Below are 27196 nucleotides of genomic sequence, written 5' to 3' on the forward strand. Positions count from 1 at the left end.
TTCCAGAGGACTTGTGTTCAATTCCCCGCTCACAACTGTCTGTAACTTCAGTTCTAGGGGATCTAACACCCTCACACAGACATAAATGCAGGTAAAACATCAATACACATGACATTAAAAAATAATTAATTAAAAATTAAACTTAAACTCTGACTGAAAATAACTTTGGCACTAAGATTAACCACAAAAATTAATTTTTCAAATTTCATCCTACAAGTATACATCATTCTATCTGATCCCTGCAAAGAGCCCCAGAAGAGAAGGTTGGAAAGACATTAGCAACACCTTTGTTTCCCCTATTTATGGATTCTGGAAACTGAAGCCTGTGCCTAACACGTGGTAAGTGGTGGCTGTATCAGTGAACTACAACAAGCTTAACATCTCCATTTAATAAAGGAAGACTAAGGCTCGAGTGTCGGAAGACAAAAGATGACATAAGTGAAGCACAGATCATAGACACAAAACACCACTGTCAATCAAACTCCTGAAATCATGAGGTGTGGGTGCGGGACTGAGTTTGGCTTCATAGGGACTAAGCACCTGGTCTACCTGAGCTATCCCACTAGCTCTGGAATCACACTGCTTTGTTTTATAACAGGTTCTCATTATGAAGCTATGACTGGCCTCACACTCATTAAATAGCCCAACCTGACCTGAAAATCCAGATCTCTTGCCTCAACCTTTCCTAAGGGTTGACATTATAGGTTGGCATTATAGGTCTACGTCATCAAGCCTGGATGAATCATGTGCCAAGGAATGGGGGAAGGCAGTCAACAGACTATTAAGTGACACACCACTTTACCTGAACTACAGTGGTTTCACAACATGAGGGACGATCACTGTGCAAACTATGTTATTCTCACGGAAAATGGAGCAAACAGGAGAGTTCTATTTTTATTCTTAAAGGTATTATCTACAGTCAGGCATTGACGGTGCACGCCTTTAATCCCAGCACTCGGGAGGCAGAGGCAGGCGGATCTCTGTGAGTTTGAGGCTAGCCTGGTCTACAGAAAGAGTTCCAGAATAGCCAGGGCTACACAGAAAAACCCTATGTCGGGGGGTGGGGGGCTATCTGTCTGTCTATCATGACCAAAGAGAAAGGTAACAAATTCTATTTCCTGAACACTTCATTAAGGAAGGTGCAATGGATATGAAACACAATCTCAGAATTCCTCCAAATTCATGAGACCACTGCACAAGGTAAAAACCTGTACTCTGACACTTCGTCCAAAGGCCAGGCCTGCAATAGAGCAGTGAAGATGATCATCACAGCCAGACTAAGGTAAACTAAGCAAGCTAATTCTGATCTGCTAAGAAATGGATGAGTAAGGCTGGCTACATGCTCAGTAAAAGTGCCATGAAGCCTGACCCAAGCTTAATCCTTGGAGCCCACAAGGTACAAAGAAGGAATCACCTCCCTAAGTTGTCCTTTGACCTCCACACACACACAAATAAATAATATGTATGTGGATAAATACCAAAATGTCTTCAGAATAACTATTCTAACACTACCCAGATTTTCCCTAATATAAAGAAAACAATTACAACATTGACAGTAATTCTGCTGCAAATGATTGTTAAATCAAAAGAATCCTCTTTTGTTTGTAGAAACAGCCAAGAGATACATCATCTCTTCCTCAATGCTGTGCTATAAAAAGAACTCCACAGCAGGAACTTCTAAATAAACACAAGATAGACCACACACACCAAAAACCAGGTCCAACACTAATATTCTACTAATTTGTGTTCATGAACCCAACTAACCCTTCAAAGCAAGGAAATAAATAGAAGTAGAATATAGAAGAACTACTTCTAATTTACCAAAACCAGTATTATTTTCTATCACATACAAATATGTCTCAACATGATATGCTCACGTAATCAAATGCAGTAATACTTTTTAAGCAAAATAGGAAACAAAAAGAAGTGTACCCGTGGTCAGGATGTCACTCAGCATACACAAGGCCCACTGTCTGGCCCCCAGTACCCTGTAGACTAGAAGACTGATGACTGCCTCTAATTTCAACATTCAAAAGTGGAACAGGAGCATCAGAACGAAGCTGAAACTGAAAACCATCCTCTACTTTACAGTGAGTTAAAGGCCAGTCTGGGTTACAAGAGATAGTGTCTTAAAAAAAAAATTAGAAAAGAAGCCGGGCAGTGGTGGCGCACGCCTTTAATCCCAGCACTCGGGAGGCAGAGGCAGGCGGATCTCTGTGAGTTCGAGGCCAGCCTGGTCTACAAGAGCTAGTTCCAGGACAGGCTCCAAAGCTACAGAGAAATCCTGTCTCGAAAAATCCAAAAAAAAAAGGAAAAAAAAGAAAAGAAAAAATAAGAAAAGAGAGAGAAGGGTGCTCCTGACACCTTGTCTATAAATGAGAGCACAATCTAATGCCCGTCTCTATGAGAAAGCAACAGATATAGCAGGACAGAGCCAGCAAGGTGGCTCGGTGAGCAAGTGCTCTGCCATGCAAACTTGCTCCCTCAGTTCAAGATCCAGAACTCACGGAAAAGTGAAAGAAGTAAAGAATCTCCAAGGTTGTCCTCTGACCTCCATACCCACATAGTCACACATATTTGCTACACACACACACAGCCCAAACTGTCAAATAAGTATATAAACAAACAAACAAACTGGAAGAAGGGGCTGAAGGCCAGAGTGGGAAAGGTCCACACAAAGTCAGTACCCAAATACACAAGCCTGTGCCGAGGAAAGGTGGCCTTGAAGACCACAGTCCTTCCCAACCTTGACATTACTGAGAAAAGAGAGGGCCAAAGACAGTGCAGGATAGGGCCTGGAGAGGACCTGGACATTGTCTTACTTCTGAGAAACACTTAATCAAGTAGACATGTGGCTTTAGAAGTAAAGATTCCTCTCTTTGGAAAAGGAGCAAAAATACGGCAGAGAGATTTCAGAAGGAGCAGGCTATGAGGCAAGGCTGTGCCTTGGAAGACATGCCCTAACTTCTGCTGTGGACGGCATAACGCACCCAACTTCTCTTTTTGCATGACTGATTTAGATTAATTCATGATAGAAACATCGTACAAACTTAAGAGCACTCCCTTCTACCAGTGTGTAGTGGCTCACAATTACAATCCCAGCACCCAGAAGACTGAGGCTCACTAACCATGGGTATGAGAAAAGTCGAGACTACAGAGTGACACCTGTCTCAAAAGAGCAAAACAGTAAAATAAAAGCATTCTTTTTTACATCAGTCTTTCCCAAACTTCCATAATGGCCAAGCCCTCCCGACAGCCGTGTTCTCAGGAAGCAGACGTGGGACGTCCTCCGTGCCAGTCGTGATTTGCATCACTTGGTTCAGAATGCGTGTGTGTGGCTAGGAAAGCCTTAAAGTGCACCACTAGGAATCAAAACAAAAAACATGTCTATCCCACTGAACCTAAGATACCCGGCAAGAAAGACTGATAAACAAATGGATTTACCCAAGGGCAAGGCACAGAATTCTATGAAACACAAAGCAAAATCTTATGGTTCAGTCTCACGCCTGTGAGAAAAGCAGCTCTACCCAGCTCCTCTTTGTCTGAGGGAATTAGTGTATGCTCACTGTCTCCAAACTTCCACACATAACTCAAGCATGAATTTCAAAAGTTAAATCATTACTTTTGACCCATTTTCCTTTTTACTAAGTAATTAGACAAAAGAAATGCATCTCGGGGGCTGGAGAGATGACTCAGCGGTTAGGAGCATTGCCTGCTCTTCCAGAGGTCCTGAGTTCAATTCCCGGCAACCACATGGTGGCTCACAACCATCTGTAATGGGGTCTGGTGCCCTCGTCTGGCCTGCAGGCATACACACAGACAGAATATTGTATACATAATAAATAAATAAATATTTTAAAAAAGAAAGAAATGCGTCTCAAGTGGAAGAAATGTGAGGGAGGAAAGGATATTACTGAGCAAAGCTGTCTGTGTTCAGGACTCCAGCGTATGTAAGGCAATAATATTTGCTGTGCCAGAAACCACAGAGCACTTAAATAAAAAGGCTGCCAATAACCTTTCTGATTTTGCATAGTCCCCAAAGTATTCTTTATGCTTTTCTGCTTTTTGATAAAAATTATTACAGAAGGGCAGGCACTCCACTGTACTCCATCTGAAATGAGCTACAATCCTGCTATTACCCAGGCAGGCCAGTTTGCCAGCATCAACGGCCTTTTAGTATGTAACACATATGGCTATCCTGTATCCATTTTTTTCAATAATGCATGTACAGGCTGAACGGTGTGGTACACACACTTAATCTCGACATTCTCAAGAGGCAGAGGCAGGTGGATCTCTGTGAATTCGAGGCCAGCCTAGTCTACAAAGAAGTTTCCAGAACAGCCATGTCTGTTATACAGAAAAACCCTGTCTGGGGAGGAAGGAAAAAAAAAAAAGCATGTACCCTCTCAATCTAAGACTAATCTTTTAGTAAGAACACATGTTCTGCCGGGTGGTAGTGGGCATGCCCTTAATCTCAAGGGAGGCAGAGGCAGGACAATCTGTGAGTTCAAGGTCAGCCTGGTCTACAAGAGCTAGTTCCAGGACAGGCTCTAAAACTACGTGGAAATCACGTCTTGAAAAACAAAAACAAACAAACAAAAAACTACTTGTTCTTACAGAGGACTCAGGATCAGGTCCCAGCACTCATGTGATAGCTCACAACCATCTGTAACTCTAGTTTCAGGAGATCAAAAACCCTCTTCTGGTATGCATCAGGTATGTACATACATGGTGCACATGCAGGCAAAACACTCAGTCATACACATAAAATATAACTTTTTAAATGAATAGTCTTAATCTGTTTATTTCAAGTGCACCCTACAGCTGTCTCATTATTGACTTAGCCAATAGTCCCAGGAAAATGGCTGTTTTTACCTCCCTAGCAATGTGATTTCACACTCAGCCTTTTTGTCTGACTGTTTGTTTGTTACAAGACAGGGTTTCTCTGCATAGCCATGGCTGTCCTAGAATTTACTCTGTAGACCACGCTGGCCTCAAATTCAGATATCCACCTGCCTCTGCCTCCAGAGTGAGGGGATTAAAGGCGTGCGCCACCACTCAATCATACTCAGCTTTCCTAAATGAGGACTCTAGACCCAAACTCAGGTCCGGGGCCTGCAAGGGAAGCACTTTACTCACTGAGCTAACATCCGAGCTCGAATTTTTATTTTTAAGACAGGGTCTTACTCCATAACCAAAGCTATCCTCAAACTCACCATCCTTCTGCCTTAATCTCCTGAGGACTGAGATTACAAGTATACGCCACTACACCTGGCTGCATTTGCTCTTCTAAAAAACTTTAGTTTATGACAAGTATCACTTTGATCACTTTTATTTAGTATCATAATTTTTTTTGAGATTTGAGATTATAGCTCAGTTGGTTGAGTTCCTTTCTCATAGGCAGAAAGTCCTGGGTTCAACTCTCAGCATGGTATAAAGTCAGGTATGGAGGCACAGGGCCTGTAGGTATTCATGAGGTAGAGGCAGGAGGATCAGAAATCCAAGTTTGAGATCAACGTCTCATATATAAGACCCAATCTTTTAAAAAAAACTTTTTTTTTTTAAGGAAAAGAATTTAAAAGGGGGCTCATGGCACATGACTTGATTGCTCTGTGTGGGAACCAACACTTAAGAAGTTTTCAGAAGCAAGAACTTTTTGTACTTGGCCAGATGATCAACACTGGCTGTTTTGTCTTGTTTTTTTTTAAAAAGGAGAAAGTGAGCTGAGCAGCAGTCTCTGTCTCTCTGCCTCCCTCCCTCTAATTCCTGATTGTGGATGCAATGCAGCCAGCAGCCTCCAGCCCCCTGCAGCTATGTCCTTCTGGCAGGTATTTTGTTGCAGCAATGAAGAAAATAATTAATGTGGATGGATCACTAGCAACACACAGCTATTTTAGTATGTCACATTATTCCTATTGTAAAAGAATTCCACTGTGAGGGTGTAGCAGTAATCAGTCTGAAAAAAATCAATAACTCTGCTCTATTTACAAAGTAGACACTAAAATAAAATTATATTTTGCCTATAGACCCAAATAAAATAATTTAGTAATATGTGTGCAATGGAAACAGCTTAAGTCACTTTTCTCTAAGCAGTTTAATAGAGAACCAAGATAGGAGGAAACGACTGTTGGAGTATGTGTTGACCACACTGCATTTCTCAAGATACGGTCACTAAATAACCAGCAACCTTGGAACTCACTCTGTAGCTCAGTCTGGCCTCAAACTTCTTCCTGCCTCAATGCTGCAAGATTTATAGGTGTGTGCCACCATGCCTGGCAGTTTACTGTACATTACAATCATAACCAACATACAAACCAAACATTGTAGTCAAAAAACATCTTAGCAAGCTCAAATCGTATTTAATAAAAGAAATAAAAATAATCTTGGGGCTTTAAAGTTATATTTTACTTCAGAATCTAGTAAAAATCACTGCTTACACCTTCACTGTCATGTACCATCGACACTAGTGAAATTACTTAAGCTATTCAGGCTTTCTCAAAGACCAAGAGTAGAACTAACATCCCGTACTGCAGCAAAATGGCCCTAAGTGGAAGCCATCCAACGGGTCTTTCTGAACAGCAAAGGTCAAAGTGCTAGGACTTATCCTGAGCACCCTGAGAGGGAGGAAGGAGGGAAGGGAAGCACGGGTGGAAAACAGCTTGTACTCACTGGTCGAGTTGCCCTGCATCTGAATGATGCACTTGGACTCCTTGCTGGTCTCTCGAGAATTGAAGGGCCTCACTCGAACAGCTACCTTCACTGAGGCTCCCGACATTCTGGTGGCCTTATAATATATATGCAGTCCAGAGATAAAAATCAAATCTTCTTTTGAAGTTCTGTTCAAGACTCCTTTAAAAGAGAAACAGTGTACACTGTGATTAGAATTAAGGGACGTAAAGACTGACTCGTGAGCGCGGTCAGTTCTATTTCTAAAGTCTGTCCTTTCCAGGCTACAGATCTTACATTCCCAACAGTAACTTACCAAACAGGAAAGAGGAAAGTTCCTTTTCTTATCTTACTATTTTTCTCAAACCCTAAAATGTCTCGAACTCAGAGATCCACCTGCCTCTGCCTCCCAAATGCTGGGATCAAAGGTCTGTGCCACCACTGCCCCAGTAAAAACACCATTTATTACTTTAAGGGAAGTTGACGGATTTTTCTCTACTTGACAATCTGAAACACTTGGTTCTGTGACACTTAAAACAAAAAAGAGAGAATGTGGGCTGGAGAGATGGCTCAGCGGTTAAGAGCATTGCCTGCTCTTCCAAAGGTCATGAGTTCAACTCCCAGCAACCACATGGTAGTTCACAACCATCTGTGATGAGGTCCAGTGTCCTCTTCTGGCATGCAGGCATACCCACAGACAGAACATTGTATACATAATAAATAAATATTAAAAAAAGAGAGAGAGAATGTCCTAGTATGCTCCTTTACATACGACAGACTCTCTTTGACCCTCAAAGGCTCTGCACAACAATCAGGAGACTTGCCAGTGACTTGTGAGCTGAATCAAACCACTACACTCCACTACTGCAAAGACCAGAGGAAAAACACAAACATGTCAGAGGAAGTTTCTCTCTCCACAGACTAAAACCAGTAAAAGCCCATAGGGAAGAAAATGAATAAAGAGTAAGCCGTAAGTAATTTCCAAAAGAAACAACCAATAAGGTATTTTTATTCATTACAAAAACATCTTCAAGAAGAAACAATCAAAAAGCTAAAAAGACAAAGTATTTATGAGTTTTATCATAGAACCCTACAGAACTTTAAAATCTGACCAATATTTTCTTAAAAAAAAAAACAGTTCCCATATCAGAATTGAATCACATCTTTTTACTTTTTTGAAATTATTATCAATTTTGAACCACATGCTGAGGTATATAAGCTAAATGTTTTTTAAAAATATTTGAGATTATATCATTTTTACTCCTCTTTTCTCCCTCCAATTTCTCCCACACTCCCACCCCCCTGTCGAATTCAGAGCTTTTTTCTGTTATTTCAAGTGTGTGTGTGTGCGCGTGCGCGCGTGTGCGCAGATTCTTAAATACATAAATACACTTGCTCTGTATAATGTTACCTCTATGAGTAAGTTTTCAGGGCTGAACATTTGGGATTGGATAATCAATTGGGATGCTCTTCCCTTATGAATATTTTTTCTCCTGCTCTCAGCATTGCTTAGTTACCTATAGCTCCAAGTTAACATGTCTCTTGGTGAGCCCAGTATGGTGGCGCACACCTTTAATCCCAGCACTCGGGAGGCAGGTGGATCTCTGTGAATCCAAGGCCAGCCTGGTCTACAGAGTGAGTTCCAGGACAGCTGAAGCTACCCAGAGAAACCCTGTCTCGAAAAACCCAAAAACAAAACAAAAACATGCCCTTGGTGTCAGCCCTCTTAAGCTTATGTTTAGAAAGCATGTTGTTGAGACTTCATGGATGTAGCATCTTTTGACTTTTCTAGGAGACAAAATCTCATAGCAAACTCCCTGCTCTTCTAGCTTCGACAATCTTTCTGCCCCCTTTCCACAATGATTCCTGAACCTTACATTCAAGAGTTGTGTTGTAAAATATCATTGGGACAGGGTTCCACAAAACTCTGCATTTGCTCAGTTGTGGCTTTCTGTAATGGTCTCCACCTGCTGCAGAGGATGTGATGGGTCCTTGCAGAGGGGCGAGAACTATAGCAGTCTGTGGGGAGAAGGATGAATATTTAGAATGTAACTAAGGAATACACTAGGATAGTAAAGTGGCAGTTGTAGGTTCTCTTGCAAGATCTATGACTTCTATCACTAGCCCGGAGTAGAGTGGACCAGGTTTCCAGTATCAGGCGCAATTTCCTTCTTGTTTTGTTTTGTTTCATTGAGGTGTGGGGGAGGTCCTCTCTGTGTAGCCCTAGCTATCCTGGAACTCACTATGTACACCTGGCTGGCCTTGAATTCACAGAGAACTGCCTGCCTCTGCCTTCTGAATGAACAGGCCTCAAACCCAGTGAGTCCCAATGATGTCCCTGTCTCCATCTTCCCAAACACATGACACACAGGTTTTTTGTGTTATTTTTTTTTTTAACATGGTTTTGGAAATTGGATTCAGGTCCTCAGCACTTACTTCACTGACTAAGCTATCTATCTCTCCAGACCTCTTCTATGACAGGATTTCACTGCTGAGATCTGGCTAGACTGAAACTCACTGTGTAGACAAGGCTGGCTTCAAACTCACACAGATCTGCATGTCTCTGCCTCCAAAGTGATAAGATTAAAAGAATGTGCCACCAGACCTGGCTCCATTTTTTCAAGACAAGGTTTCTCTGTGTGACAGACCTGGCTGCCCTGGAACTCAATCTGTGGACCAGGCTGACCTAAACTCAGAGATCCACCTGCCTCTGCCTCCAGAGTGCTGGGATTAAAGGAGTGCACCACCGCCTTCAGGCTTATTTTCTTTTTTTTTTTTAAATATTTTTTTAATATTTATTTATTTATTATGTATACAATATTCTGTCTGTATGCCTGAAGGCCAGAAGAGGGCGCCAGACCTCTTTACAGGTGGTTGTGAGCCACCATGTGGTTGCTGGGAATTGAACTCAGGACCTTTGGAAGAGCAGGCAATGCTCTTAACCACTGAGCCATCTCTCCAGCCCCAGGCTTATTTTCTTAATAATATCATCACTGTTTGAAATTTTTCCTCTTGGGAAATGTTTTCTCTCTTTCTTTCTCTCACACCAGTCCAAACTGCCCAGAAATCTCTTGTCATATTGTATTTAGTACGTAGAACAGTATCTGGTGTAAGGGCCTGGGCAGTGTCCATTAAAGGATGGGGAAATAACCTGTTTCTTTGCCAGGTTCGATAATTTTTGGTTACTGCAATGTTTTTGATATTAATTTTTTAATACACACATGTTGCAATGTTTCTTTCCAGTCTGTTTATTTTATTGTACATAAACTGAAGAGTTCTTAATATAGCAAATACTTCTGGGGCCACATTTATCAAATGAAAGCTTGGAGTTATGAACTTTCCCAATTAATGTTGCATATGCTATAGTCACCAGTTCAATACTATCCCCCCATGACACCCTCACATCCACAAAAGAAAAGCAGCATTGAGGAAAAAGTTACATATAAAAACATAGTTCAATATGGGTGCGGTAGCATATGCCTGTAATTACAGCTACACAGGTAGGCCAGGAGGTTTGCTAGTTCAACACCAGTCTAGACTTGGTCCATTAAGACTTCGTCTCCTAATAAAACTTTTTAAAGGGCTGGGGATGTAACTCAGTGATCACCAAATGGATGGATGATGGATGGATAGACAGACAGACAGACAGACAGACAGACAGACAGACATACGGGGGAGGGAAAAAGAAAGGAGAAGGGAAGGGAGAACAGATGAGAAAGACAAACCACATCAACATTTCAGCCCCACAGAACTTTGACAAGTAACTATCATTTTAACTATTATGATGCCCAAAACTCAGTCATCTCCCCAACTAGCAGTCTATCAATTCCCACCTTTTTTCCCTTTTGGAAGCAAGGCCTCCCTCACATGTAGCCAAGGCTGGACTGGATTCTCCATCTTCCTCTGCCTCAGTCTCCCTACCTCTCATTCTCATCACCTGCACTCTGATCCAGGCCTAGGCCTCTCACAACAAATGAACTGTTCTCTGAGCTTTGTTTTTGTCCAATAGTCCTTTAGCAGGGCTGTACAAAACAGATCTGAGAAGCAATAAACCTAAGACAGCCACTGGCCAGTATTCAACAGTCTTAAGGGAGGCATCAAGTACTGAATTTTTGTTTTTAACTTTTTATTACATTTGATTTATTTTGTGTGCCAGAGGACAATTTGTGGGAAATGGTCCCCTCCATCCACCATTTGGAGCCTGAGAATGGAACTCTGACACAGTATCTACACAACTGCTCCTGCGTATCCTGACACAGTATCTACACAACTGCTCCCGTGTCCCCTGACACAGTATCTACACAACTGCTCCCGTGTCCCCTGACACAGTATCTACACAACTGCTCCCGTGTCCCCTGACACAGTATCTACACAACTGCTCCTGTGTCCCCTGACACAGTATCTACACAACTGCTCCCGTGTCCCCTGACACAGTATCTACACAACTGCTCCCGTGTCCCCTGACACAGTATCTACACAACTGCTCCCGTGTCCCCTGACACAGTATCTACACAACTGCTCTCATGTGTGCTCCCCGACACAGTATCTACACAACTTAAACCTCCCTCACGGGGCTGGGCTGGCAACCAGCGAGCCCCACAATCCACCTTCTCCTTCCCCTGCAGCACTAGAACTAGAGGCTTACGGGGCCATGTCAGCTTGTGCAGTTCTCAGGATCAAAACTCACGCACCCAAGCTTATGCACAATGAGTCCAACCCCCAACTCAGCTTCCTACACTATGACTTTCTACGCCACTCTTCCTTCCCAAGAGGCTACGACCAAAGCCAAAGGACACATCCCTGTTCTAGCCCGACTCCTTCAGTCACCCACACTCGCATGCTTTTACAATTCCTCACTAGACCTCCCTTACAACAGACCCACACATTCCAGAAAGCAGCAGTATTTCCTAAGCCTTACAGTGAGAACACTACCGTCACTTTACATGACTGCACGCTCTCAGGCTGATCTGCAATAGCTCCTCAAAGGGAACATCCCAGCCCCTTCGGAAATCACTTTGAACTTGGGCTGGGGGAGAGGCTCATACCATCTCAGCAAAGAAATTCAACATGATCTTAAGACATTTTAGTTAGGCCCAAAGCAAACATCTGTCAAAAATGACTAGGACATGTTAAAAGACATAGATATCAATTTTTAAAAATTCCCACTTTAAAGAGAGAGTAATGAGGGAAAAGGAAAAACAAAACAAAAACCAGTCAGGCACTGGCAGCATGTTTCTGTAATACCAGCACTTGGGAAACTGAAGGCAAGAGGATCAAAGAGTTCAAAGTGATTCTCAGCTACGTAGGAGGATAAAGACCTGTCACACGCACACACACACACACACACACACACACACACCAAATGTACAGTCTTAAATTCAAACAGCATATCTTATATAAAATATTCCAAGATAACCAAATAGTAGATAAGGGTAAATTATTATTATTATTATTTACTATCATTATTGGTTTTTCAAGGCAAAGTGTCTGGATGTAGCCTTGGCTGTCCTGGAGCTTGCTCTGTAGACCAGACTGACCTCAAACTCAGAGAGATTCACCTGCCTCTGGCTCCGGAGTGCTGTGACTAAAGGCGTGCGCCACTACCACCCAGTTTAATTTTTTTTTAAAGGATATATTTTCATGACTTTAAATTGTGTGTTCTCAACAACAACAACAACAAATCAAGCTAATAAACACAGAAGAAATTAGAATGCTTCTCTTTTCCAACTTAGGCAGCATAAAGGCTTTCTGCCACAGACAACAGTGGTTGCTAAAACACATTACATAAAAGAGTGGTAATTCGTTCTCTCATTACTAGAAGCAGGACATGTTTCCTGGTGTCCTATAAAAGGAAATACACCGCACACCTACCTACCACCTACTGACCTACTACCTACTGCCTAGAAAGTATTCTAACTCCCACCCCCTAAGAAGAAAAACAAATAGAATCAAGCCTTAGAAATTCATCATTTTGCAAGACACAAAAAGTAAGAGAATCTGGATAACACATCAAAGACATTATCCGAATCCAGAATACGGGAAGAAATACTCCACAAGTCACCTAACTTCTTCAAACAGAAAAACTAGGAGGAGACTGTAAAAGAGACATCATTGATCAACCAATTGAAATGATTTCAGGCAAGAAAACCTGTAAAAACATTTTTCCAGATAACCAGGAATAGAAAAATAAATGCTAAAATGTTTATAGTTATGTGACTACTTAGATGTTTTTAAGTGTTTCTTTTTTGTGTGTTCTACCCAGGGCCTGGTAAAGTACTCAAAGCTTCTGCCTTAGAAATAAAACAGAAAACACTGAACATTCTAGCTCAACTTTTGACATGACTTACAACTATGAACTAAAACAAAAACATCCTTAACATTCTCAGTCATTCTGCAGCAGGCTTAATTCCCCTCCCTAAATATTCTGCCAGATTTCATTCAACCTCACACAACCAAAGTCAAAATAGCTCTCACCGAAATACAAGTTTGCTTCCTCTATCCATCTAATCCAATAAAATACAATGAGGAAAAAAAACTTTCCCACAACAGAAACATGCAAAAATATATAAAATATAATACTTTTTCATTTAACTCTGTGGTAAAACCGAGAATATCTTCATAAATGAGTTAAAATTGTATACAGTAATTGAAATTCCAGTTAAGTGAACTACAAAGAGTTACTGTGTAAACTACCTACAACTATAGTCTTCTGTAACAGATGTCCATCAGGGAACTACAACTTTCCAGGTGTGACGGCCCATGCCTTAAATCCCAGTACTCAGGCATACTCAGAAGTTAGAGGCAGGGACAGACAAATCTGTATGATCTGGTCTACATAGTGAGTTCCAAGCCAGCCAAGACTAAACAGTGAGACCTTTTCTCAAAAAAACAAACAAACACCTGTCCCAGAAGCAGGAAGGCAGGGACAGAAGGATCTGTGTGGCTCTCTGGCCAGACAACCAACCTAATCATAAACTTCAGAAAATGAAATACCTTGTCTCAAAGCCAATGGATGACTCCCGAGAAACGATTGCAGTATGAAGAAAGGCCATTTGCTGGCTCCTGGCCACTTGGCCCCAAAATAATCACACAGGAACAATATTATTTAAAGCACTGTTTGACCCTTTAGCTCTAGCTTCTTATTGGCTAACTCTTACATCTTAATTTAACCCATTTCCATTAATATGTGTATTGGCATGTGGCAGTGGTTTACCAGGTAAAGTTCCCAGCATCTGTCTCTGGTTGTGGCTCCATAGCTTCTCCCTGACTCCACCCTTCTTTCTCCCAGCATTCAATTTAGTTTTCCCCGCCTACTTAAATTCTGCCCTGCTATAGGTCCAATGCAGTTTCTTTATTCATTAATGGTAATCATAGCATACAGAGGGAAATCCCACATCAAACCACTCCTAAAGCTGTTCTCTGACTGCACATATATGTACACACTAACACATATACACACATGACAGGTCACCATCTGCACCCCAGTTCTAGACTGTCTTGCTGACTAGTTTTCTTTCCTTATGGCATAGTTAGAAGCAGTAGGAAAGTAGAATGGAGCAAAACTTCCAGAAGCATTCACTAAAGGAACAATAAAACACTGAAATTTACCATTTGAATATTTCTCAAATTTTGCCTGTTTATCTTTAATCTTGTCAGATTCCCATTTGTTCTCAGAAGGAACATGGATTATTAGGAGTAAGGAGAAAACAAATGGATTCTTCTGCAAAGAAACAGGAATGAGTACTTGTTTATTATGAATAATACCAGATGTGTTGGCTAGTGTTTTGTCAACTTGACCAGGCTAGAGTCACTGAGAAGAGGGGGTCCTCAGTTGAGAAAACACCCCCATAAGATCAGCTGTAAGCAAGCCTGCATCCTCCTGGCAGATGACTAGTATGGAAAGGGCCCAGTTGACCCCTGGGGAGGAGGTCCTGGGTTCTGTAAGAAAGCAAACTGAGCAAGCCCTGGAGAGCAAGCAGTCACCTGCCTCCCACTGGTGGTCTCTCCGCAGTTCCTCCTCCTGGTTTCTGCCCCAAGCTCCAGCCTTGGCTTCCCCTGGTGAAGACACATAACTTGTAAGCCAAAGAATCCTTTCTGCACCACCTGTGGTTATTAAAGGTCTTTACCACAGCAATAGAAAACCAAACAAACACACCAGGCTGTTTTGATTTATTTGGGTTAATTTATTTTTGTCATATTCATCTTCTATAGAAAACATGTAAGATTATATTACCAAAAGAGATTAGTTCACTTCATTCTCTCTTCTTAAAAAGCATTATTTAGGGGGCCTGAGAAATGGTTCAGTAGTTTAGAGCTCTTGTTGCTCTTCCAGAGGACCTGAGTTCAATCCCCAGCACCCACATGGCAGTTTTTTACCAGCTGTAATTTAAGTCCCAAAGGAGCCAATGCCCACTTCTGGTCTCCACAGGTACTGCATAAGCACAGTGCACAAACAAACATGCAGGCAAAACACACATACACATAAAAATATTAAAATGTAAAAAGAAAACAGTTTTTAACCAAGAAAGAGTCTTTTTAAATCACTAGAAATAAGACAGACAGTGGTGGTACATGTGTTTAAGTCCCAGCACTCAGGAGGCAGAGGCAGGCGGATCTCTGTGAGTTCAAAGCCAGCCTGACCTACAGAGTGAGTTCCAGGACATCCAGGGATACACAGAGAAAGCCTGTCTTGAAAAAACAAAACAAATTAATATGAACAGAAGCTCACTGAAAGAAGCTGGGGAGGCCAGGTGGTGGTAGCTCATGCCTGTAATCCCATCACTAGGGAGGCAGAAGCAGGCAGATGTCCGTGAGTTCGAGGCCAGACTGCTCTACAAAGCAAGTTACAGGACAGCCAGAGCTGTTACACAGAGAAACCCTGTCTTGAAAAAAAGAAAGGAGGAGAGAAGGAGGAGGAGGAGGAGGAGGAGGAGGAGGAGGAGGAGGAGGAGGAGGAGGAGGAGGAAGAGGAGGAGAGGAGGAGGAGGAGGAGGAAGAGGAGGAGAGGAGGAGGAGGAGGAGGAGGAGGAGGAGGAGGAGGAGGAGGAGGAGGAGGAGGAGGAGGAGGAGAAGCAGCTGAAGAGATGGCTTAGCAATTAAGAGCACTTGTTGGCCTTACAGAGGACGAAGGTTTGATTCTTGGTATAGAAACAAAGGCTCACAGTACTCTGTAACTGCAGGGAATCCCACACTTCTGATTTCCATGGGCACCAGGCACACAAATAATAAAATAAATAAATCTTTAAAGAGTTTTCTAAGAAGTTCACTGAGCTGCATAAAGTTTAGGACTGAGTTGGTGCTTGCTTCAGCGACAACCATAATCAAGTTTTCCTGAGTTTATTATACTAAGGAAATTTCTATTTCAAAAAAGAAATTATTATAAACTCAACTTTCTGGAGCAATAAGCTGATATCAAGAAATTTAAAAAACAATCTTTTCCAATGAACTTTTTCATTGGAAAAAAAATATTTTATACTTTATTTAATTTATTATTTTTCTTTCTTTCTTTCTTTCTTTTTTTTTTTTTTTTTTTTTGGTTTTTCGAGACAAGGTTTCTCTGTGGCTTTGGAACCTGTCCTGGAACTAGCTCTGTAGACCAGGCTGGTCTCAAACTCAGAGATCCGCCTGCCTCTGCCTCCCGAGTGCTGGGATTAAAGGCGTGCGCCACCATCGCCCGGCTTATTTTATTATTTTTGAGACAGGATCTCACCATGTTGCCCTGACTAGCTGGAATTTCAAAAACCAGGCTGGCCTCTAATTCACAGAGATCCCCCTGCCTCTGCCTCCTGAGTGTTGTAATTAAAGACATGTACTACCATGCCTGTGACTGAACTATATTTTCAAAAAATAATTGTAATTTAAAGACTAAAGAAAGAAAAAAAGGCATGGGAAGTGGTGCACACCTGTAATCAAAGCATTTGGGTAGTAAGAACAGATCAGGAATTCAAGGTTATCTTAGATAGTGAGCTTTAATCTGAGCCGCGCGAGATCTTGCCTCAAAAGAAAAAAAAAGAATAAGCTAGTCAGGTATCTCATTCACTTGAAGAGTGAAGGCAGGAAGATGGAAAAACAGGATTTAAGAGCAGGCTCTACTACACAGGAGTTGAAAGCTAGCCTATACTGAATTAGACTATGCTTCCAAAAGAATAAATGTGGTGATATTTTGTTTATAATCTAATAAAGTTTGTCTGAAGATCAGAGCGCAGAGCTACACCACTAGTTAGCCATAGAGGCCAGGCAGTGGTGGCACACACCTTTAATCCCGGAAGGCAAAGGCAGGTGAATCTGTAAGGTCAAGGCCACCCTGGACAACGCACCCTGTCTAAAGGAGAAGCAGAGCTCACACAAAAGTGAGCCCAGCACTAGGGAGGTGGAGAAAGGAGTGACATGGCTGGGCAGAGAGAGGAAAATAAAGTGAGAGGAGACAGGAGCTCAGATACAGTCTGGAGATGGCAGTCTAGGATTCCTGGAGACAGGATTGCCCTTTCGGTCTGACACTGGTAGAGGTAAGAACTCTCTAGTGATGGGCCGCTCTGCTTCTCTGATCTTCAGGTGAGCTTTATTTGTTAGATTACAAATAGAATATCACGGGGCTGGAGAGATGGCTCAGCAGTTAAGAGCAGTGCCTGCTCTTCCAAAGGTCCTGAGTTCAATTCCCAGCAACCACATGGTGGCTCACAACCATCTGTAATGAGGTCTGGTGCCCTCTTCTGGCCTGCAGGCATACATGTAGACAGAATATTGTATACATAATAAATAAATAAATATTTTAAAAAATAGAATATCACTACAAATAAACATATCACAGAATGAAGTAAATCTCCACAATAGAGCCCCATTTAAGATGCTATAAATAGACGCTGGAGAGATGGTTCGACAGTTAAGGGCACTGGTGCTCTTCCCAGCAGCCACTTGGCAGCTCACAACTATGACTTCAGTTCTAGGGGACCTGACAGACATATATGCAGACAAAACACCAATACACATTAAAATAGATACTATTAATAATTCCTTTCTAGGGGGCTGGAGAGATGGCTCAGAGGTTAAGAGCATTGCCTGCTCTTCCAAAGGTCCTGAGTTCAATTCCCAGCAACCACATGGTGGCTCACAACCATCTGTAATGGGGTCTGGTGCCCTCTTCTGGCCTGCAGGCATACACACAGATAGAATATTGTATACATAATAGATTGTTTAAAAAAAATTCCTTTCTATGTAACATTTATGCATTTCTCTATCCAATAACTTCCATAAAATCCAAGCAGGTGTTAGGACCATGGCTAACCAGTAAAATGGCTCCAAATATGTAAGAATTTGTGTGTTTGTACAAGAGACAGACAGAGACAGAGGAGTGTGAGTGTGTGTGTGTGTGTGTGTGTGTGTGTGTGTGTGAGTGTGTGTACTCTTGATCTTTGGTCTTTAAGTCATTCTGAGATGGGAATGCTGCCTTTTGCATCCTAACTCAATGCCAGGAGTCAGTTTGCACAGGAATAGTCTTCAACAGATCAGATTTTCAATCTCCAATGTATGTGAACAGGCTCAGCCAGGCTTCCCAACTGTTTTCTTTAAACCACTGTCTAAAATAAACTGATACAATTTTTAGACTTACCAAACATATGTCCTCCTGCCTCTGCAACTGTGAAATCAAGAATCTTCCTTTGCACTGCTGACATGTTTTTGTGTTGTTTCTCTCTCTCTCTCTCTCTCTCTCTCTCTCTCTCTCTCTCTCTCTCTCTCTCTCTCTCAGAAATCAAGAAATGCCTCAAGAAACAACTTGGAAATGTAGCTCAGTTGTATGTAGAGTCCTTGTCTCAGATTCACAAAGCCCTGGGATTCCACCCCCCCACCCCACCTGGAAGTTTGGGGGAGGCACCCAGGGACTAGAGAACAATAGTCCCTATGGTTCATCAGCTTGAAATAAACTATTCTAAATGGAAGTCAGAATAGATTTTCTCAAAGAGCCAAGATTTGATTAGTTAATATTAAATCTATCCAGAAGTGACCTAGCTTTAACGACTAACCATATTCTAGAGATTTTTAGAGGAAAGAGGCAGATGTGAAACTCTGCCACTCAGACTCCAACATTCCACTAACATTCTCCAATGATCAAAATAAACGGTGACTATTCCTGAATCTATCCAGCAGAAAATGAGTTCAGCTTAATATGATACAAAAATGGCTAATTTTAAACAAAAGACAATTCAAATGTATTAATATTTATTTCTGAAATCAGCTTCTCATCACACCTACATACCTGGGTGATAACTCACTTTTGGAGGCAAGAAGGAAGGGCCAACTTTTCCATGTGTAACAAAGTATCACATGATAAACTGATCTGAATTTAATATGTTTTCTTTTAGATGAAAACACAAAATACAAGTACTTCAGGCTTTCCCCAAAATAGAACCATGAGTTTTGGGCTGATTTTCACTAATCTGTATATAAAATTGTACATTTAAACCACACCAGTTATATTTTTCACTGAAACAATTCAGGTATACTATATTTCCAGCTTGGAAAACAAGTGGATTTGGATTTTTTTGAAAGCATTTCCATTTATGTGTGAGTGTGCGTTTGTGTGTGTGTGTGTCTATGCACACACACAGCAGTGTGGTGGTCAGAGGAAAACTTGTTTAAGTGAATGCTGGGAATCAAACTCACGTCATCAGGCTTAGTGGCAAGTACCTTTACCCACTGAGCTATCTTGCCAGCCTGTGGATTAGTTTGTCAAAGAAATAAATATTAATACATTTGAATTGTCTTTTGTTTAAAATTAGCCATTTTTGTATCATATTAAGCTGAACTCATTTTCTGCTTGCTTTTGTTTTTTCGAGACAGGGTCTCACTATGCAGCCCTGGCTGTCCTGGAATTCACTAAGTTAACCAGACTGGCCTTGAAATCACAGAGATCCTCTTTGTACATAACGACCTTTCAATTAGACCAGTGGTTCTCAACCTGAAGGTCTCAACCTCTTTGGTGGGGTCATCTAAGACCATCAGAAAACACAGATACTTACATTACAATTCATAACAGTAGCAAAATTACAGTTATGAAGTAGCAACAAAAATATTTTTATGGTTGGGGTCACCACAACAAGAGGAACTGTATTAGAGGGCTGCAGCCTTAATGGAGGTTGAGGACCAGGCTCACCTCCTCCTGCCGCAGTCGACCAAGTGCTGCTGGCTTTATAGGCATGCCTACCACACCTGATCCACTTCAGAATTTAGCATCGGAAAAAGTGTCTCTTGACAAACCATTAACATTTTTTTTGCCAGATTAAAAACCCTATGATTAATATTTTCCTTTTTGCTTTGATTTCTAAATGTTTCAAAACTAAAATAAACCACATTAGCCAGGCAAGCTATATTTTAGTTAACTCTCAGTACACAGATTTTTGCTTACTTATTTTAACAACTTTATCATATATGTAGAGCTTATAGTAATTTGCTCAAATACTTTCCAAAGGCAATTCATATTACAAATTTTTTAAAGAAATCTTTTTTAAATTATTTATTTTTATTTCATGTTTATTCGTGTTTTTGCCTGAATGTATGTCTTATGAGGGTGTCAAATTCCCTGGAACTGGAGTTATAGACAGTTGTGAGCGGCCATGTGGGTGCTGGGAATTGAACCCAGGTCCTCTGGAAAAGCAAACAGTGCTGTTAACTACTGAGCCATCTCCCAAACCCTCATATTACAAATTATAAGTAAAGAAAATTGTATTTTAACTGGGATACGTAGTTATGTGGTCCAAGTGCTAGTTCTCAAAATCAAACAACAAAGCAAGCCTTTAAAAGTTATACAAAACTTTGTGTGCAATGAACTTGATAACTGTGTAAATGGACAGAAACGCAGGGGACCCAGCAGGTGACACCAACACCACAAACAAAAGAAGACAAAAGTTGAAGAGCAGAGCAACTTAAGTGAGCAATACTTCTAGAATGATGACATAAAACGCGCATGCCATCCCACCTTCACCTAGCAATAAAGGCTGGAACCCTGAACAAGAACAGTGTCCAAGATATATCTAGATTCCCTACGATCTAGAACCACTCATGCTGGGGTGGCAAAAAGAGAAAATGCCATCATAACTGACTGTGATAAACAAGAGAAAGGGAACAGGAATGAAGAAGAAATCTTTCTCTCCTTATCGCTTAATTTTTTTAATAGAAAAGACTCGCACTTTTGCATGTTGAATCAATACATTGCATACATATAGGGAATCCTTGTCTTGGAGGCACTCCCATTCTAGTGGGAAAGAGGCATTAAAAGTGATGAGCTACTGTGAATGTCACTGAAGGGAGGGAAGTAAAGTCAAGAAGGAGACGTGCTGTATGTAGCTAAGTCGGGGAGGCTTTGGTGAAGTGCTGAGATCTAAGCGAAAATCTAAAAGAGGTGAAAGAGTTAGCCAAGCAGATTAGAGAGAAAGAGCAATCCAGGCTAAAGACAGAGCGTGAGTCCCAAGGTAGAACTCGCCAGGAATGTTCAAGGAACAGTGGGGGAAAGTCAGTAAAGGAGAAATAAGAGCAATCAGTGAAAGTAATCCCAAAAGATTAGGAGCCAGTGATACACAGGGCACATGCCAAGGGATTAGCTGCAGTTGGGGGAAGATAACCTTTCTCAGGCTGGAGGAGAGGAGGAGGGCAGGGAGGATTGTCAGAAGAGGAAGGGGAGACTGAAGGAGTTCGTGCCTTTTCCCTACGAGGTAGTAAATATATGTTCTGCTAAGCAGAGGCAGTGGGAGACTTTAGCCACTGTGGACATCCTGAGAAACACCAAGCAGACCTGTTCCAGCAAACATCACAGAACTGAGGGACTCGATACGGATGGTAGCACTAATCCCCAGCCCTGGGAAGCTTCTCCATGAAACCAGAGTAAGAACAGAAGGTATGGATGCAGGAATGACTCAAGCTGACCTTCAGAGGAGCAAAGGATTTAAAACAGCCAATGGTGATATTGTAAGAAGAGCTGGAGCAATAAACGCGAGCCATGACAGTACGGGAGAAGAAGAAACTAAGAGCCTCAGAGACCTAACGTGGAATACACAAGCAGAGACTACAGAAGAGGGGGCTCTAAATTATCGGGGTGAGACCTGAAAGCAATGACATGTTAAAAGATGCGGCACAGGGGCTGGAGAGATGGCTCAGTGGTTAAGAGCACGGACTGCTCTTCCAGAGGACCTGGGTTCAATTCCCAGCACCCACATGGCAGCTAACAACTGTCTGTAACTCCAAGATCTGACACCCTCACACAGAGATACATGCAGGCAAAATACGAATGTATGTAAGATAAATAAATTACTTAAAAAAAGAAAAAGATGGGCTGGAGAGATGGCTCAGTGGTTAAGAGCATTGCCTGCTCTTCCAAAGGTCCTGAGTTCAATTCCCAGCAACCACATGGTGGCTCACAACCATCTGTAAAGAGGTCTGGCGCCCTCTTCTGGCCTGCAGGCATACACACAGACAGAATATTGTCTACATAATAAATAAATAAATAAATAAATATTTTAAAAAAAAAAGAAAAGAAAAAGAAAAAGATGCAGCACAGAACTTCACTAACTAGAAAAGAGCCAAGGCGGTGTTTGAGCAGAAGTGAAGAATTTGAAGTTATGGGTGTCTTTTAGGAAGTTCAGCACAAGGATAACTCAGTTAGAGCTAGTGATGCTAGAGAAGTCATTTAGCATGTTTAAGTTTCTTCACTGAGAAATGGGACAATAACAGTATCTTCTTGGCATGGTTGCCTATGAATTAAATTAATAAATCCGCTTACAAAAGGGTCTGGCATATAGAAAGTGCTCAAAATGAGTACTATACTTTATCATTCTTGCTTCTACAACTACTGTTTATTTATACAGCTGCAGACATCTGCCAAAATAATGTGAGAAATCTGTATGAGGCTAGAATCTCAGCTCGTATTAAGAGTCCCTGGCCCAGCATGTGCAAGGTCCAGGGTACAATCTTTAGGAACAAAAAAAACAACAATAAAATACAATTTAAATGGAAGGGAAAACTAGGCCAAAGGGCCCAAGTTACCAAAGGTGGAAATGGCAGAAAACTACATAACTGAATGACAAGCTTTGTTGTAAACAATATGATAGTTGGGGCTGGAGATTTAGCTGAGTGGTAGAACACTTCTAACAACTTCTAGGCTCTGGGTTCAGTCCTCTGCTCCCCCAACCAAACAAAGGTTTTGTATCCAACAGGTATTTTCAGTCTTTTAACTTAAAACACATATGCAGTCTCAAACAATTGCAAAATCACTAATACTACACAGCATAAGAAGGAGAAAAAAGGCTAGCTGGAAACCACAGGAGCTTCCACAGCACAAGCAGCAGCGCACCAACTGCACTAGAATAAAGAGAGTTGGAGTCTGAGTACAGATGGTAGAGTTGACATTCTTTTAGGATAAAGGCCTGAATCCCTATAAGGGCTGGATTATCTCCTAATGACTATGAGAACGAATCAATCACCGAGTTGTTAACCAAAAGAGAAAAAGAAAAATCCAAATCATAAGATTTTCCTATCACAGCAAAATCTGTTTAATGTCTTCTATCCTTCACCAAAATAAAGGTTCTAGAAGTGTCCATACTTATTCTCTCTCTTAGGGAGTCCACAAGTTTACTAGACTCTGCTCAAACAATACCCCTTCAAAGGGAACTTGGTGGAATAGGAAGGATACATCTTTAACTTCAGGACACCGTGAAACCATATCATGTCGGTGTACTAGACCGCAGGGGTATGCTTCCTCCTGGGAAAGGCTGATCACAGTGATCAGAAAAGGCCTGGAAAGGGCTTTGCAAACAAGGCAGCAAGGACCCACTGCTGTCTCTATTCTGTACCTAGAACAAGGCCCAAACTGAAAAAGTAGATTAGGAAGCTTTGGCCTGGGAAACTGCTAGCAGACTTTTCTTGGGCAATAATTTGACCTATGCCTTAGAAATTGTACTTAATTGGATAAATTCCAGAAAGATAGTCAACAGTTAAGACCTATACAGACTTAAGAAATCTTTCCTCCACTTCAGACTCACAATCAGGTCTGATTTTATCAAATGCTTAAATTATATTTAATCACAGTTCTTAACATATACTTACAACTACTTCTTATCATTTCTGACATGGAATCATAAAACAGACACTCTCTATTTCTTGAATATTAATGTACAGGAAAAACCACTGACTTCAGGCTAGAGAGATAGCTCAACAGCTAAAAGCTCTTGAGGAGGACCCATGGATTCCCAGCACCCATGTGGTGACTCACAACCACCTGTTACTCCAGGCCATGGGATCCAACCTCATCTGTCCTCAGAATGCACTAGGCACACACATGGTACACATACACACATGCAAGTAAAACACTCATACACATACAATAAATCAAAACAAAAAAAAACTAGTATCTGTTGAAGGTTAAAGAGATTGCTTAATGATAAAAATTACAAAAAATAAAGTGTTGACTTCTCTTAGAAAAACATTGGACCTTTTTTAGTAGTCATTCTCAAGAAGAGAAAAAAACAGAAAAAATTAAACAAAGAATTTATGCACTAAAAAAATGGAGTATGAAGGGTGGAAGTATAGCTCAGTAGGAGACAGCTTATCTAACATGCCTAAGACCTGAGCTGGCTCCCCAGCCCCCACCCATTGCCAAAGACAAAATATACATATATAATGAATAAAGTTAAAATTGAAGAGCATAAGGAAGGCAGGAGTCATGCCATCTCCCCAAGTCCTGTGCATGTTCAAAATAGAGGAAACCACATTTACAGGCTCACTCTGAACCCAGTTATCGATCATTTCTAGATCTACTTTAATACCAAGATGAGTAATCTTCATAATCCATCCTCAAATAGAACATTAACAACTTCAATGACTTCATAATCAATACCAACAAAATTAGAAAGCGCTACCACACTTCTCAAGTGAAAACACAAGCTAAAATGTTATGACTAAGCCAAGTGCACAGCCTTCGAATGGAATATCCACCGTAATGTGGCTTTTTAACTGTTCTACAAACCCCATCACCGCTCTCTCCGGGTTAGGACAGGCACACAACGACACAAAGCAGCGTGCTCAGTGCTGCCAGAACAGCTGCTTGGAACAGTGAGAGCTGCATAAGCAAGAGATCTGTTGACAATCTAATTTAGGCTACCTCCAGATTCCACAGCCATGACAAGCCGCATCCTCGGAGCCCCTGCTGCAAGTCTCCGCTATCAGAACATTCCAGTTTACCTAATCTCTGCACGCTGGGCTACTGTGCAAATCTATCCACGCAATGCAATATGCTGAGAGTTTCCAACGTGGTAAAGTGGCCTTCGCAGGAGGATGGGCATCAACAGGCCTTCGAGGGTCAAGGCAGCAATGGACAGCGGAGATAAGGACAGAATCCCAGAGTCCCACCCAACAAGAATGGACTCTCCTAGCCAGTTTACCCTAAAGGCTCCTGCAGCAATTCACCAAAGAGAAAGGGTGATTTGGGGGCTCAGTTTTGCTTTCAGAGTCGGCGAGGGTTTGCGTTGCCTGAACAATGACTCGCTTGCTCCGAGCGGCCTCCCAACCCCCACAACTTGGCTTCTGGTGCGGCTAGTCACCCTGAAAGCTGCCAGGGCTGTCACTCGGTGCCTTCCAGCAACCGGACTTGGCTCATAAACGATTTGTCAGATCATCCTCCCAATATGGCTGCCAGAGTAATCCTGGTCGGCTGAACGTCGAGCCCACACCAGCCTTCCTCCCAGCTGGCCAGCATCCAACAAGCCCCCCTCCCTTTGCATCCTAGGTCCTCCGTCCAGCCCTTGAGCCCTCGGCACCACCGGACGCCCTTTCCTACCTGCATCGGGCACAGCGGCATTGACACATTCCCAGTCGGAACCCTGATGCCAACCACAATGGGGATGAGAGGGTGAGCTAGCCTCAAGCCGGGCAGGGCCGGCTCCCTCAGAGCTGCACTGTGCGCAGATACGGCGGCGGGACAGCGACGGCTCTGCTGGCCCGAGGACAGAGCGAGGCCTGGCAGCCCGAGGGAAGCGCGGGGCCGGTGCAGGGCACTGCGGAGGACCCGCAGGCCGCTGGACCAAAGCCCGGAGCTCGCGATCGGCCAGCCTGGGCTCTCCACCGAGGGCGAGGCTCCTCAGCGCGGACCCGCTGCTCCGGTCGGTCGCCCCGCTTCCTCGCTTCGCCCGCCCCAGGCCCGACCCCAGCCCGGAGTGTGTCCAGCGGGAGCGGCCCTCTAGACCGGCCGCCGCCGCACCACCGCCCACCTCCCCTCAGCCGCCCCAGCTCCACCTCTCCGCTCAGCCTCCTCACCTCAGCGGCGCTGCGGACCGACGGGCGAGCCGGCCGAAGTCAGAAGACGCCAGGGCGCGCAGGGGCGCGGGAGGCCGGGCACCGACGCAGCTCAGAGCGAGCAGCGGCCGCCGGGAGCCGCAGGGCGCCGCTCCGCAACCCCATCACGCAGCCGCCCAGTTCTGCATTGAGGGTTGGCGGGAGGCAGGGGCGCGGCGGTGGCTGCGGCGAGGGAGCAGGGGGAAGCTCGGACGCGAGCTGTCGTCTCCCGGTACCACGGCCGTCTGACTACACAGCGTCGCCGCTCGCCAAAACTCCGCCCGAAGCCGCCGGCGCGGGACACCGCCCCGAGCTAGAGCGCCGCGCGTCACTTCGGCCCGCCCAGCAACCGAGACCGACGCAAAAGGTGACCAATCGAGAGGAAGATCGGGAGACGGACGACCAATAGGAAGGCGAGTCCGTCAGAGAGGGCGGGAGAGGCTGGCGGAGCGACGGAGACCCTCGCGCGCCCCCTGCTGGCCCAGGCTCCGATGCGGGTGCGGGCGTGTCGGGTGGGCGAAGCCGGTGACCCCCCAAGGGTGTTTGTGCGTAGCTGCCGCGCCTGTGTGGCCGGATGACCCGCTTCGTAAAGGGACAAAAGGCTGGCTGAGTGACCGGGCAGGACTGGACGGCCCAGCTGCCATCCGAGGGCTGGGATTCTGTGGGAGCGGCCGAGTGTGGAGTCATTGTCCGTTTGGAAAACAGCTCACACGGGTGAAGCCGCCGAGCCCGGCGCGGTGGGAAGGGAAGCACGCGCAGGCAGGAGTGTATCCAGCAGAAAGCTTCCTGGCCTATTCTTGTCGAACCCCAGCACAACACCTCCCACACGCCACCTTGGGAGAAAAGGAGGAATGAGTAATGGGAAAGCAAGCATGACTTCGTGGGCATTCAGCGTCTCCTTGGGAGACGGCGCGCTGGTGTGAGCCGAGGGAACAAAACGCTTTGTGTGGCGCCCAGTGAATGGGGTGAGCGGCCCGGGAGAGAAGCCCCTAAAGGGGGTTCCAGAACTCAGAACACAAAAGCTCTACGAGCCATGTTTTTTTTTTTTTGAAAAAAAAATCAGATTTAGGTTCAGCTTCAAAGGAAAAGCCCCACAGCCGTTCATGAGCAGCTCAATTCAGTACTTAAAAAAAAATTACAATGACAACCTGCCAATCACACTTCCTTTGAAGGTTGAGTAACATCTTTTGGATTTACTAGCAGAAATTGAAAGTAGGAT

General features: G+C 43.2%; 1 protein-coding gene across 16 annotated transcripts in view; it reads right to left on the minus strand.

The window, feature by feature from the left end:
* Positions 1–26098, minus strand: part of Kif1b (kinesin family member 1B) — a 134587-nt gene extending 108489 nt beyond the window's left edge. For all 16 annotated transcript variants that reach the window (XM_075946223.1, XM_075946218.1, XM_075946210.1 and 13 more), the window contains exons 1-2: positions 25960–26098; positions 6670–6849 (exon numbers count right to left, since the gene is read on the minus strand). In XM_075946223.1, coding sequence (XP_075802338.1) covers positions 6670–6775 — 106 coding nt within the window. In that variant the 5' untranslated portion in view covers positions 6776–6849; positions 25960–26098. The remainder of the gene's footprint in view (positions 1–6669; positions 6850–25959) is intronic.
* Positions 26099–27196: the final 1098 nt, after the last annotated feature.

Source organism: Microtus pennsylvanicus, chromosome 13, assembly GCF_037038515.1.
Source record: "Microtus pennsylvanicus isolate mMicPen1 chromosome 13, mMicPen1.hap1, whole genome shotgun sequence".
NCBI classification, from domain to species: Eukaryota; Metazoa; Chordata; class Mammalia; order Rodentia; family Cricetidae; genus Microtus; species Microtus pennsylvanicus.